Here is a 15112-nt window from a genome sequence, read left to right as displayed (position 1 = left end):
ACAGCTACTTTCACTTAATTCAATGAGAAGAAAGAGGTGTACTAATAGTGTTTGGACAGAATATCCTGTCTGCTTCTTGTACTATGGATAACCACTAAGAAGATGACAATGTATAGTGTATTGATTATCAAAACTGTCCTATTAATCAGCTATGAAACTGTCTCATTTATTTCTCAAGAAAAAAATAAATAAATAGATAGATATGGAACACATTCATGCAATTTTCCTCTGTCCCTCCCCAACACTCTCAAATTCTGCCCCTCCCTAACGTGAGACTCCTGCCTACAGCTCAAACTGTGTCTCACCATAGCTGCTGCAGACTGAGGTAGATTAGCTTAGAGCTCACTAGTTTGTTCTTGGGAGGACTATCCTCCACACTTGATGCTTGCCTGCTTTGGTTTCTCTCCTGACAGTCATTTGCATTGCCTATCTTTAGAGTTTGTCCTGTTTACTAGAATGATTGGTCCTAGGAAGCTTTTCCCATTCCTGAGACTAATTAGCAATGAAATTTGAGGTGTAAAAGAATTAATCCCCAACTATCAAATGGTGAAAATCTTGACTATACAGGAAGTTCATTACTCAGTGCTTTCAAATTGCTGATATTTAATTGTGCCTAAAATAAATCAACTAAAAACTTTATTACCATGTGTTCTTTTGCACAGTTTTAGAAGTATTGTCTTTGGGTCATACTCTTAGGCCCTTCTGTTTGTAATGAGGGCACAAGCTTTTGATTAGAGCATTGACTATCACCTTTAGCAAAGCATGAGTCCCCTTCATAGGTTGGTTGATGAGGCAAGCAAATGTTACGGTTAGCCCCTCGTGCTTGTGCTTAGAACGTCTTCCTGTCAGGGAAAAGGAGGGGCTACAAGCCCACATCAGGGTTAAGGAGCAAAAGAGAAGGGGCAAGAGGGAGAGATAGGAGGAGGAGAGACGTTGCTGGTGTTGTGATGGTCAGCTGGTCCTTAGCGAACCTCATTGTCCCAAAGGATTGGACAGAACTGATGAAAGTGAAAGGAAAATGTTAATAAAATTAACATTTATTTTAGGAAAATAAAGTGCAAAGGAGAGCTGAAGAAGAAAAGGTGTTTGCAAAGAAGCACTCTGAAGAGTGAGTAGAGGCCAGGACAGTAGAAAAGGATGTACACCCTGCAGAGTGAGGCACGTACCTGAGGAGGCTCCCAGCAGTCCGGAGCTTGGTGGTCACTATCTTTTGTGTCCTCTCTCTGATGTCAGGCCTTCTCATCAAAAACTCGCTTGTAAGGGGTCAGGAAAATAGCTCAGTGGAATAAGTGCTTACCTGACAAACACAAGGTCCTGAGTTCAATCCCTGGTACCACCAAAAAAAAAAAAAATCACTTATTCTCATGCTGCAAAATTGTCATCAGGTGCAGGGCTTTGTGCCAGGAGCATTGGAATAGCAGTCCCTGGTGGGCCTCAGGTGCAGGGCAGGCCTTGTTCTTGTGAATAGCCTATGGCCTGTGCCAGAATTAAAGACAGTGTTCTGCATGATTAGCAAGCTTCCCAGGTGCCCCAGCCACCTTGCCGTGCACTAGGCCCTCCCTCATTTCCTCAACATTTCTTATGACTTGCTGAGGGAGTGGACATCTCTGGCTTAGCTGCTTCCTGCTGAAGTGGACTGTAGGCCCTACCTACTGGGGACTATATACAGTACTCTGCCTTGGGATGGTGTGGCTTACTAACTGGACTGCAGAAAAGGGGTTCCTCTAGTGTCTGTACACAGGAAACTGTTGAGCTGCCTGTTTAATAGAAGAGAGCTCAGTGTGCCTGTCAGGAGCCTGTGGAGGCAGAAAGGGACATTAGACAGGCGACCAGTGTCTCTATAGTGATGGTACTTATCTGTCCTCAAAGCAGAACTGGAGTCTTACTTTTTGAAGAGGAGCTTCAGATCTTGCGGAGGTTCACATGAGTAGTCTTAGTTCTGTGAAAATTTGAGTGATCATTTCCATTAGGGTTTTTATACCTTGTCACTGTGTCCCTTGAGGAAGGACCAGAGTGCTTTCTAGGAACTGGGAATAAGGCTAGGATACTGAAGGGCTGCAAAGCTGCACCTCTTGCCTCCCTTGTCAGGCTTTTGATTTCCTGAAGAGACTTTAGACATGTTCCTTTGTTGTCCCATGCCATAATGGACAGTGACCCACCTGGGAAGATAGATTCTCTCTAAGATTTGTAATTAGTCCCTTTTCTTTTTTCTCAGATTGTTGTGTGGGCATACAGTACAACAGGCGTATAACACTTGGCCCCTCTCTGGGAGTGGTGACAGTCTGCTAGTGCTGTGAGGCAGGCATACCAACAGCCTCACATCTGGAGTGGGCCCAGGTGGTGGCTTGGTATAGTCCTGTGCCCAGTGGCCAGTCTTCTTGAGAATAAAGTGGGAACTTCCTTCTCAGAATAGCCCCTGATATTAAAAATAACCAAAGCTGGTAGTTACTACTTTATTCCAGCAGAGTGTAGATTGTTAGCTTTAAACTTGATGGTGGTACACTGTGATTGCCATATTTCTGTGCTTTCTTCACATTAGTTTTAAACCTTTCAGAAGAGTATGTTCTACCTGATGACTTTCATTTAAGTACTTTTTAAACAAAAACAGGGTTAGTGAGGTATAGAAATGAGTTTCAGATTGTGGCTTGGCAGCTCTCTTCCTTGATGTGACAATTGACCAGAGCATTCTGATTTTCATTAAAAGTCATACTGGAACAAATCACCCCAGTCACCTTCATCAGCCAGAAATAAAGATGAACTTTAAAAATTTAATCCCAAAGAGCTAGCCAGATAGCTTAGTGGATTAAAGCGCCTACGTAGGCAGACACAGGGACCCAGGGCATACTGAGACTGGGCATGGTGGCACACGCCTGTAATCCCAGCACTTGGGAGGCTAAAAACAGGAGGATCACTATGAGTCTGATCTGTGTAATGAGACCCTATAGATCCTGTACTAAATACATTTTTTAAAAATCCCAAAAGGGAAGAAAAAGTAATTCTTTTTTTTTTTTTTTATTGCCATGATAGTTTATTGATTAAGGTTTTTTAGACACATCTTTCTTTTTTTTTTTTCAAAGTTTTATTGACAAACAGCAATGAGACAGTTTCAAATCAAATCGGAAGTACAGTTTCAACAAATAATACACTGCATATATTCTTCTTAGTGGTTAATTGCTGTACAAGATGCGGACTTGTGATCCTATTTACAAACACCATTAGAACAAATCATTCTATTCATTAAGAGAATGCAACTATATATCTATCCCAACCTCTTTGAATACACAGATACAAAATGGACATTCATCGGTATACCCCATTTTTTCTAAGTTCCGTTATTGAATATTATAGGTGTGTAAACTCAGCAAAATATTGAAAAAGTAATTCTTATCAAGTCGAATTTTTTTTAAAAAATGTTATTTAGTATTTGTTCCTTTGTTTCTGTATAGTTCTTACAGGTCCATTCTCAGACATTTCTACTCAGTTCAGATGAAAGTACAGTTAGTCTACAGAAGAAGTTTTCTCCCCAGAACAAATCTGATTTCCAAAGTAATGGACAGCAGATTCTCCAGATGCCAGCTTCAAATCCCCCAACATCAGATGATAACACCACCTGTCCCCACTGGTTTGATATAAATGATTCCAGAGTCCAGCCAATCAAGGAAAAAGATATTGAACAGCAATTCCAGGGTAAAGAAAGTGCCTACATGTTGTTTTATCGGAAATCCCAGTTGCAAAGACCACGTGAAGGTATGAAAAGAAAAATGTTACTGTTATTTAGTGGTCATAAATGTGGAATGCTGCTTGAATTTTTCCTCTCTTAAAAGACTTACCCTAGGAACATTTTAAAGTATTTTCAGCCTAAGTAATATTTTAAAGAAGTAGGGCCAGGGATATAGTGGCCTAAGCCCCTTCCTGGCAGGCTCAAGGTCCCAAGTTCAGTCCCTAGTACCACCAAAAAAAAAAGTAGTACATTATACCAAATGAAATACAATAGTTTGTCATTTTATAAGATTAAGATTTCTGTTTTAATTTTTTCTACTATAATCAGAGGTCATGATTGAGTTTTTTTAGATTTTGTAATATTTTCTTCTTGGGTTGGGTGTGGTGGTACACAACTGACTGTAATCCCAGCACTCAGGAGGCTAAAGCAAATGATCACTGTGAGTTCAAAGCCAGCCTGGACTGCAGAGCGAGACCCTGTCGGAAAACTCCCTTCCTGGGGTTGACATACTGGAGTGTGACTGCACTATGTGCAGGCTTGTGTCTTTTGCTCAGCCGTGTTGCCCATTGAATTGTGAAAGTGGCTTTGGTCTTAAATAATCTTTATTTTCTGGTTTCTTTTTGCTTTTCTATGAATGTAATGGTCCCTGAGCAATAAAAATGTCTTTGAAGCACTGCGCTCCACCAAGAGAGGTTAATCTTTGCCACTTACACAATTCAGTGGCAACATGACTGAGCAACAGACACAAGCCTGTACATAGTGCAGTCACACTCCAGTATGTCAACCCCAGAAAGGGAGCTTTCTGACAGGGTCTCGCTCTGCAGTCCAGACTGACTTTGAACTCACAGTGATCCTTTTCTTTAGCCTTCTGAGTGCTGGGATTACAGTTGTGCGCCACCACATGCAACCCAAGTATTTTTTAACTGAAGCTGTTAATATGAATAATAAATCAGTCAATTTCTTTATTATTTTCTCAAAGTCCTTTCAGACATAAACCCGTAGTAGGAAAGCTTTTTATATTGCAGCATGGCTGTGATTAGAGATGAACAGAATGTTCTTAGAGAGTGAGTATAGTGATCACTTTTTATAAAGAATAAGAATAGAGCAGTTACTAATTTGCATGAGAATCAAAGAAAATTAACTTGCAACATCTGAAACGGTTACATAACTGTGCTGTTAACTAAAAAGGCTCTGTATTTTTCTGAGAAGAAAAACATACGGGGGACTAGTTCTGACAGAAATGTACATCAGAATTCCCAGTTACAGTAATATATTTTAACAGAAAATTGATGTTTTTTTCGCTGACTTAAATTGTAGTATGCCCATAATTGGAATATGTAAAAAAAAAGGAGTTTTCCCCTAAAGTTAGCTTAATGACTTTGAGGATGAAAGGATAGAACTTTATAAAAATGAGTCTCATGTTTGCAGAAAAAGATAAAGTTACGGAAAGTGAAGGAAGGACTACCAAGAAGTTGCTGTATCTGTAAATAAAGATGCTGTAAAGCTAAAACGGTGATGGTGGCAGGGGCAATGCCAAGAGGTAGACAGATCATTGAAGTAGAGTGGTAAACCCAGGATTGGTCTAAGTGTATATGAGATATTAACCCACCGTAAGCAAGAAGCTGTCCAGATAAATGACAAACCAAACTACTCGGTAAATACAACTGGGAAGTTGATTTGTTGCTAAACAAATAAGTAAAGCACTTTTTGCCATTCTGTCAGTCACTTCAATTAACTTGTAGCTTTTATCAGTAGAAAAAAATACCTTAAAATGCATAAAATATAAATATCTGATCTCAAGTTAAAGGCAACTTGACTAAGGTTAAAAGCGAAGTAAAAATTAAGGAAAAGCAATATAAACTTTTAACAGAATTAAAAAGCAAAAGACAAGCTAATCAAAAGCAGTAAAATATATAACAAGCTTACTTTCCCTCTATGATATATATATTGAGTGCCTATCTTAGAAAAATCCTGTTTGTTAAAAAACAAAATTCAACCTAAACCATAATAAGAAAAACTTGAAACTGCAGCCCGATACAACTTTTTCCTTGTTGCGTCAAATATTTTTGTGAACCTTGCCAGGTGCGGCAGCACAATCTGAAATGCATAGAAACTTGAATAAACATTTCTCCCACAGCTAGTTAATATATAAATTAATGCAACCAATTTGGGTGTACATATTTAAAAGCCTTAAAACTGTCATGCCCTCTAAACCAGTAACTGGTAACTCTCGCAAATTTTTCTTTTTGTTTTTGTTTTTTGTTTTTTTTTTTTGCATATTTGTTTTGAAATAGAACTGTTTATGAATATTTATGCTGAGGTGCTTGTTAACTCCATTATTTTATAGTAGAGACTAATTGGAAACCACCTTAATATATAACAGAAAAAATAATGATAGATTAATTATGCTAAATATAGGGTAGACTGTTAACAGTCATTTAAAGCTGTGAAAAAATACATGAAATGAAACAGCAAGTTAGAAATATATAACCCGAATTGTTTTTAAAAGTGTCTGTGTATATATTTTAGGAGTGAGATTTTGGGTACAGTAGTATCTGTTCCTCTTTAGAAAATAGTCTCTAGAAGCTTTTATAGTAACCAGTTGTTACATTTATAATCAGGATAAAAATAGTGAGTGCTCATTCTTAAAGCATCCTTAAAGAGAGTAAAAGAAATGAAATTCTTCTAGCTTGGATTAAAAACTACCAGCCTTTCATCTGACCTTGGAGCACCAAGCAGCAGGAGATCTGTGTGCACAGAGCTAGTTCTCAGCAGCTTTCCCAGCTCAGCACTGTCCTGGTCTGCATGCTGCCTTGTCAGCATCCCGATTTCATTTAGTCAACACAAGTTCTTTTTTCTTTTCATTACCTTTATTGAAAATCAATAATTACATATCATACTAAAACTTGTAGACAAATATTGAAATGTGAAAGATACAAGATGTAGACAGTGAATTTTAGAGAAATATTTCTGAAATGAGGGCTGGAGAGATGGCTCAGTGGTCTAAAGCACCTACTTGAAACAAGCTTGGCAAAGCACAGGGACCGCGGTTCGATCCCCAGCACCACATGCCAGCCAGCCCCGCCCCCTGGTGGGCTGAGCTGGCCACACACACACACACAACAAATAAATGTAATAAATAAAAATAAATAAATATTTAAAAAAAAAAAGAAATATTTCTGAAATGAATACATAGCATGAGATTAATAAAATTGCACATTATAAATAATTTACGAACTTAAACGAATATAACAATAAAAATTGTCCAAAATAAACATGAAAAAGAATGAATTTGCAAGTCAGTCATAATAGTTCACTGTGTCAAAATCAAGCAACTGGGCAAGCCATACATTTATATGTAGAAGATGGGTAAGGCAATGATCCTGAGAATCTTCAGAAGATTTTTGAATCAAGCAGTTAACTGGAATGATTCTCACCCTGACTAACTATATATACTGACACCTGTGAACTAAGCAACTGCACTGAAGATGGCAATATGTAATAGTAGGTTCATGCTGTGAGTACCTGTCATTCTGGTCTTCTGAATATGGGCTGCTTGTCATGACATGCTAGTTGCTGCCGTGGTTGTCTCTCAGATAGGTGACTATTCAGAAAGAAGCGGGTGGTGAATGAAGGCAGGAGACAGGAAAAGGAATGTTGCGGGACTGTCCTGCTACAAGGTTGTTTATGATTAGATTTCTGGACTTATATGTAAATATAAGAATTATATAATTCTTTATGCCTATTTTTAAAATATATTTTAATTTTTAAGTGTTTTTTCATCATATTCTGTAGGGACTTAAAGTACAACATATCAATACTTGATGAAAAATACCTGTTGCATGTTATGCCTAAGATGTTTGATATTCAGACAGGTAGTGAGGTTAAGTTTAACAGCCTAGGTTGTATGGTAATAACAATAAGCTTTTCTTTTGGAGGGGTAACAACCTAAGTTTGCAGACCAAAATTAGAGAAAAAGGAGGACCACAAGGAAAGCCAACATTTTGGCCCTAGCCTTCCAAGGTCAATTAAGACTCAGGACATATGAGAACTTGTACTGTAACGTCATGTAACTCAGTAGTGTCCCAAATTTTTTGATCAAGGAGATTATGGGGCCAAAGAGGAAAGTGATTGATGATGTAGAATGTACTTAAGGAGAGTCACATGGAGGGAAAACATTCTCTCAGGCTTTTACAGAGAGCACATTGGCCAAGCAATGGCCGTGACTCATCCACATGGCTGACACTGACAGAGGATCTACAATCTGAGGTACAGGATCTCAGGATAAATCCTGAGGGGATTTCACTGACCTTATTAGATCCAAAAGCTTCAACTCTTGTTGCATAGGTCTTGCTTTATCTTGGTCTTAACCATCTAGCAGAAAAGTATAAAAACGAAGTATAAGAAGTAAAGCCAGGCCAGGGAGATGGCTCAGAGGAATAAGCGCTTCACTGGCAAGCGCAAGGGCCTGAGTTCAATCCCCCATTCCTCAAAAAAAAAAAAAAAATAGAAGTAAGCCATGGTGTGATGTTGAGCTGTAGGGGACTCATGTCAACAATTTCTGACACTGCCAGTCAAGTAGAAGACCCAACACTATTATGGACTACTGGACTCTTTTAGAATATTTTGCTGAGTTGACACACCTGTAATATTCAAATACCGGAACTAAACAAAAAAGGGGATACAGATGAATGTCCATTTTGTATCTGTGTATTCAGAATGGTTAGGATAGATTTATAGTTACATTCTCTTAATGAATAGAAAGATTTATTCTAATGGTGTTTGTAAATAGGATATCATGTTTGCATCTTGTACAGCAAATAACCATTAGGAAGAGAGTATGCAATGTGTTAATTATTGAAACTGTCGTACAAAAAAAAAAAAAACAACGAAATCAAGAAACTTATATTCATATAATTAGAATTCTCAAAGTAGAAAGGGGTAGGCAATAAGTATTTAAAGATTTAAAATTTCTGAATTTTTGGGGCTGGTGAAATGGTGGTCTAAAGCACCTACTTAGAACAAGCTAAGCTAAGCAAAGCACAGGGACCGAGGTTCAATCCCCCAGCACCACATGCCAGCCAGCCCCGCCCCCTGGTGGGCTGAGCTGGCCACACACACACAAAATAAATAAATAAATAAATAAATAAATAAATAAAATTTTTTCAAAAAATTTGTGAATTTAGTTGAATTTATAACACATTTCCAAGAAACATGAACCTTTTGCACAAGAAACTTGAATAAAAGCATGCCGAATACACAAAAATGAAATTGTCCAAAACTTACTATAAAGAAAAAATCATTAAAGCATATACATATGGAAGAACAAAGTTAAACAGCATCTTATTCCACACTAGAAAAAAAAAAAAGACCAAGTATAGGCAACACAAGTTAATGAGAAGTTTTGTTCACAGCTCGAGCTAACCCAAAGTACAGGGTTCCTTGTCATTTGCTGAAGGAAATGGATGCAGCCAACATGGAACTACAGAAGAAAAGGTAATTTAAGTTACTTTCAGAGTATTAATAGTTTTTCTGGGAGTGGAGATGTACTTTGGGTCTTAAGCTTTTAATAATGAAAACTAAAAAGAAAAAAAATGGCCATCTATTTGGCTGCTAAATTTTTATAGTGAAGTTTTCATTTCCTTTGAAGTAATCCTTATCTGTGAGAGTGACATATACTGACATAAAGTAGCCATGGCTAAGTGGGGATGGAAGCCAAAGAATGTGGGAAACATCAATGAGCACACAGTTGGGAAAATGAATTCTGCAGGGACAGCTTGTCATCCAAACCATCATCATTCTTCTTTTTCTTTCTTTTTTTGAAACAGAGCCTTGCTATGTAGTTCAGGCCGGCCTTGAATTTACTATGTAGCCCAGGCTGACCTCGAACTTGGAGTGATCCTCGTGCCTCAGCCTTATAAGTGCTGAGATTACAGGCATGCACCCCCATGCCCTGCTTTACCTTCACTTCTGAGTAGCTGTGGAAAACTGACTTCTAGTGATGACAATCTCAAGATGGCCTGATTTTTACAAGAAAAGATTTAAGAATTCTGTATACTCTTGGCTGAATGTCAGTCTAGGGCGGAAACCTACAGTGAATTCTTACAGATGGCTGCTGAGAACTTAATGATCCTAACTTTTTCTTTGGGGATCTCACACTGAACCCTAAAAAAATGTTTACTTGCTCTCTCATAAGATCAGTAGGGCATTGGGTAAGGAAATGGGTGTTTCCATGTTTCCATCCATGTCTTCTAGCCCTACTGACCCAAAGGGCAAATTCTGTGACAGGGAAGTTTGAAATACAGTGTAAAAAATATCCTACAGAAGTAGTCTGTATGGGGGTAGAGGGCTGTAACCCAGGAAGTTCAGTCTGCCAGTAATAAGGGCTTTAGTGTGGTCATCAGAAAAGCCATGTTCTCTTTGACCACAGTAATACAGTGTATCTGAAGTCTGGCTCACGGAGACAGCCCATGCCAGCTCTGCCCTGGGCACAATGCCCAGAGAGTGAGTGTGGCACTAGGCTTTAAGTCAGGTGGATATAGAGTCAGAGAAGCAGCTAGCACCCTAGCAGGGGCTGTGGCTGGCACGCACTCAGGAAGTGGCACTGGCAGTTGCTGGTGTGGAGGAGTCCATGGGGTCCAGTGGAAGTCAGGATGGCACACAGGTTGGTAAATCTGCCCCCGAACACAAGCATGTGAACATATGTCTAGCATTTTGTCCATAACTGTATTATAGCCTCAAGAAAAAGATTTCAAGTTTCAGCATTTTTGCATAGAGATGTAGGTGATGCTGCACAATTTACACTGAAACAGTGTAATTCCAAGGGAAATCTTGGAATTTGTGGAAGTGATTACAGCTGCATGTTTGCTATTTATTGTAGACACATCGTTTTGGCAGATAGAAGAAAAGGGTAGTACTTACAATGGAGAACTTACTTGCCTTGTAAAGCAGATATTTTTGGTTTGAGATAAAGCAGTATCTATTATAAAAACATAGCATTTGTGTATTTTTTCTTCCTCTATAAAGGACAGAATGTGATTTTGCAAATAATAATATTGAATTACATCTCCACTTGGGGCCTCATTATCATTTCTTCAATGGAGCTCTGCATCCAGTCAGCTGTCAGACAGAAAGCATGTGGGATTTGACTTTCGATAAAAGAAAAACTCTAGGAGATCTCCAACAGTCAATATTTCAGGTAATTTAAATTTTACTTCTTCTTATTTGAAGCAGTTAGGTCCATCTTGAGCTGGCTTCCATTTCATCTTACTTAGTTTACAGCTATTCTTCAAGCTGCCTAAGAAAAGTCCTGCATCTGCTGGTAGATAGAGGGGGGAACAAACGATCTGTCCTTATCAGGAAGCCCATTAGGGAGGCTTGCCACACACTCCTGCTGGCAGCTTTCTAAGTAGAGAATCAGGCTGGGTTCATTTTTTAATGTGGGAGCCCAAAGCAGATAAAGTTGTCTTTTTTAGGAAATAAATGAGGTCTGAGATTGCATTTCGCTCCTTCTCTTTGTCATTTTGTATAGCACTGTCCTCTGACCTTTGTTGTAGTCCTTTGATGCAGTTATAACCTTAGCACCTACTGATACTCAGGTGCAGATCTACAAAGTTTGAATTTATCCAGTTGTGCCTGGCGTGGGTCTGGCTGATATGCTCAGCTCCTTCCTGCTGCAGCTCTTGGGAATGAACCTGTTGTGCTCCTCTGGCAAGATGTTCTGCTCCTGGATTAGCTGGGTGGTTCTGTCTCCTACTCTCTGCAGGGACTGCAGCTGCAGTTTCAGTCCAGGCCAGTATGCCAGGCCAGGGCTGGGTCTGAGGGGGACAAGGGTACACAGGGGAGAAGGGAAGCTCTCCCACACACTTGCAGTGCCTGGGCTTGGGCTGGGTCTTGGTGGTCCCGAGAGCAAGGTAGAAGTTTTCACTCACTTGGTGGGCTTGGGGGGCTCTGGAGGGGTGGACAGGTCCTGAGGGCGTGGGAGAGGATCTCACTCACAAGGCGTGCCTGGGTTTGGTCCGGGGAGGTCCCCTTTTTTGGGAAATAAAGTGAATTGTTTTTCAAAGAGAATGAAAAGATAAAGTTCAGTCTATGGCTTACTGCGAATCCTGAATAGACCCAGAGCGCAGGCCCAGCGAGTAAGTGAGATGACCCAGGGCCCACAGATCCTGAATAGACCCAGAGTGCAGGCCCTGCATGTGAGTGAGACTGCCTGGGGCCGCTGGATCCTGAATAGACCCAGAGCACAGGCCTAAAGTGGAACCCTTCAGCAGAATTCCCTGCAAAGAGGCTAGAGGCAAGACCCACCCAGCTGATTCAGGAGCAGAACATCTTGCCAGAATAACACAAAGGGTGGAAGTGGAGCACAGCACCTAGATCCAAGCAACACCCACCTGGAGGAATCTAAATTTCATAGATCCGGACCTGGTGCTAAGATAATAATTATATCTAAGCTCTACACCAAAGGTCAGAAGACAGTGGTATACAAAATGACAAAGAGAAGGAACAAAATGTAGTCTCAGGCCCCGAGTCCACCCAGTACAAACACAGAGACACTAGCATAGAGGAAACTGGAAATCACACACCTGATATCTCTGAAATAATAGCTTTGGAAGTAAAGAAACAACTGTACAAAGGTATAGAAGAAATCAGATGAGAAATAATTTCTGAAGTAAAAAATGTAGTAATAACTATAATCAAAGATGTACTCAGTGCTTCTAAAGAATACACTGATTAAAAAATAGAGCAGAATATAAAAATGATGGAATCCTTGAATAAGCAATATAGGAAAGAAATAGAACGTATGAAACAGGTTCAAAGTGATATACAGGAAATTAAAACCTCAATCACAAGCTGACAAAACCATTTGAGTGAAAGTGAAAATAGACTTTATGACCTTACAGACACCGTTGCAGCTAGTGAAAAAGGTAAGAAAAGATCTCTTAAAAAAAACTAGGAAGCACGAAAAAATAATACAATACCTGCAAGACGATGCAAAGATGAACAATGTAAGACTAATAGGCACCAATGAGAAGGAAGGAGTCAATACAAATGATATAAAAAGAATATGGGCAGAAGTAATAGCAGAAAACTTCCCTAATATGGGGCAGCAATCTGACATTCAGGTAACCAAAGCATATAGAACTCCATTAAATAACATTAACCCAATTAAAAACACACCCAGACATAATAATCAAGATCCCAGAAATTCAGCACAGGAACAGTATACTAAAAGCCGCTAAAGAAAAGAACCATCACATTTAAAGGAAAACCCATCAGAATAACAACAGATTTCTCTTCACAAGCCATCAAGTCAAGAAGAGCATGGAGCAAAGTACTTCAAGTCTTCCAAGAAAACAAATTCTAATCCAGACTGATATACCTTGCAAAACTCTCTTTCAAGTGTAATGGAGAAGTGAAATATTTCCATGACAAAGAACAACTAAAGAATTTCATGATGACAAAGCCAAGCCTATACAGACTACTAAATGATGTTCTAGAGAGGGAACAAATTGATCACAGCCCCGTGAATGAGAATGGAAAGAACCCAGCAAATAGGGCAAACTGAGAATAAGGTATACAGTAGTAGTCTTTCAGTTATTCTTTTGTGTTCAGCAAAATATTTCCATCAGCACACTCTACAAATGGACTTCTCTTCCACCATCTGAGTCTACAGGGTGGATTTCAAAGAAATAGCTGTAGCTCAGTCCCACAAGTGATGCCTGGCCACCAGTAACTGTCATGGTCATTAAGCATTTCTACAACACACTAGAACTTTATGCGATATCCTATCCTCAAACTGTTAGAAGTGCTGGTCATTTATTTGCCATTCCAGTATTTATCTTCTGTTTTACTCTTAGTACTTCTTTGCTATATGAAAACTTTTTCTTAGTCCCATTGTTTTGAAACATTTAATTTTTAATTAATTAGTATTTAATTTTCTGAATATTACTTAATCTCAATTTTTGTTCTAAGATTTATACTATACCTTTGACTTACAATTTATTTAAAAGACATCCTATGATATCTTCTCCTAGTATTAGAAACTTTATTTTTTTTATTTTTTTTATTTTTTTTTACGGAACCGGGGATTGAACTCAGGCCCTTGTGCTTGCCAGGGAAGCGCTTATTAGGGGCTGAGCCATCTCCCCAGCCTCTAGTATTAGAAACTTTAAAAAATATATTTCTATTTTCTGTTGACTTTAAAAAAAAAGATTATGAAAAAAAATTGATCCTTATAGATCCTTAAGGAAAAGGAATATGAATTTATTTTCTGTGAAAGTCATCCTAAAGTCAGAAAATACTATGAACTCAATCTTGCTTAGAAAATCGATTCTGACATCAGTGTGGAGAATGGTAACTAGAGCCCATAGAAAGAGCCCTTGTGTACTGTGTACTCACCTAGGTGATTGTAGCAGCTGCACATCAGTGAGCCCCTCTACCTTTCTCCGCTTCTCTGAGAAAATACATCTCTGGTATATATGTTATACTAATTATACTGTACTTACATTCATTTGTCCCCCCCCCCAAAAAAAAAAAAACATGTTCCAGGTTTATCCATGCTGTTGCAATTAAATAAAATCACAAACCACTAAACAAATCAAAGCAATTTTGTATGCTCTGGGTAAACTAGCATTTACAATAAGATTTTTACATACCCAGCCTTTTTTATTTTGTTTTAAAACAGGATCTCTGATTTGTCCAGACTGGCTTTGAATTTGTAATCTTGCCTCAGCCTCTTGAGTAGCTCGGATTATAGGCATATTGTCACATCCAGCTTTTTCTTTTCTGTTTTTTACTATGTCAGGGAAAGAAACCATGGCTTTGTGTGTGCTAGGCAAACCTCTGCCTCTGAACTATATTCCTAGACCTATTCTTAGTTTGATTTTGGGATAGGCTCTTACTACATTGCCTGCACAGGCTGCAAATTCTCAACTCTCGTACCTCAGCTTCATATAACTAAAATTTCAGGTGTACGCCACCACAAACTGCCCTCTTTTTTTTGTTATCTTTTTGACAGGATCTTGCTATGCAGTTCAGGCTGACCTTGAACTCACTTTATAGCCCAGGATAGTCTTTAACTCAAAACAGTCCTCCTGCCTCCGCCTCCCTGGTGGGTGTGCCACCACTCCTGGCTCCTAATAAGATTCTTAAGTGACTAAAAATACCCCATTAGTCTCTAAGTAAAAAACAGTTGTTCTGACACTCATTGTCCAAATAATTGATCCAACTGTTTTAATTACAATGATTAAAAACAATAATGCTCTATTTTGCTTATAGCTCTTTCACATAAATTATGCGGTTCTTTAACTTCATGAGGCAAAGTTGACTCCATTTTTAGGATGAAATAAATGAAAATTCAAAGATCACAGTGTGCCTGTGCTGAACCCC

At 38.9% G+C, this 15112-nt stretch overlaps 1 protein-coding gene across 8 annotated transcripts in view; it reads left to right on the top strand.

Annotated features, from left to right (window-relative positions):
- The window catches only part of Usp40 (ubiquitin specific peptidase 40), a 100126-nt gene that overhangs the window by 43512 nt on the left and 41502 nt on the right, over nt 1-15112 (top strand). For all 8 annotated transcript variants that reach the window (XM_023722181.1, XM_023722179.1, XM_023722178.1 and 5 more), the window contains 3 exons: nt 3447-3747; nt 9136-9217; nt 10748-10919. In XM_023722181.1, the coding sequence (XP_023577949.1) occupies nt 3447-3747; nt 9136-9217; nt 10748-10919 (555 nt within the window). The remainder of the gene's footprint in view (nt 1-3446; nt 3748-9135; nt 9218-10747; nt 10920-15112) is intronic.

Source organism: Octodon degus, unplaced genomic scaffold (genome assembly GCF_000260255.1).
Source record: "Octodon degus isolate 3935 unplaced genomic scaffold, OctDeg1.0 scaffold00089, whole genome shotgun sequence".
Lineage (NCBI taxonomy): Eukaryota > Metazoa > Chordata > Mammalia > Rodentia > Octodontidae > Octodon > Octodon degus.
This window is presented reverse-complemented; position numbering and strand designations above follow the sequence as displayed.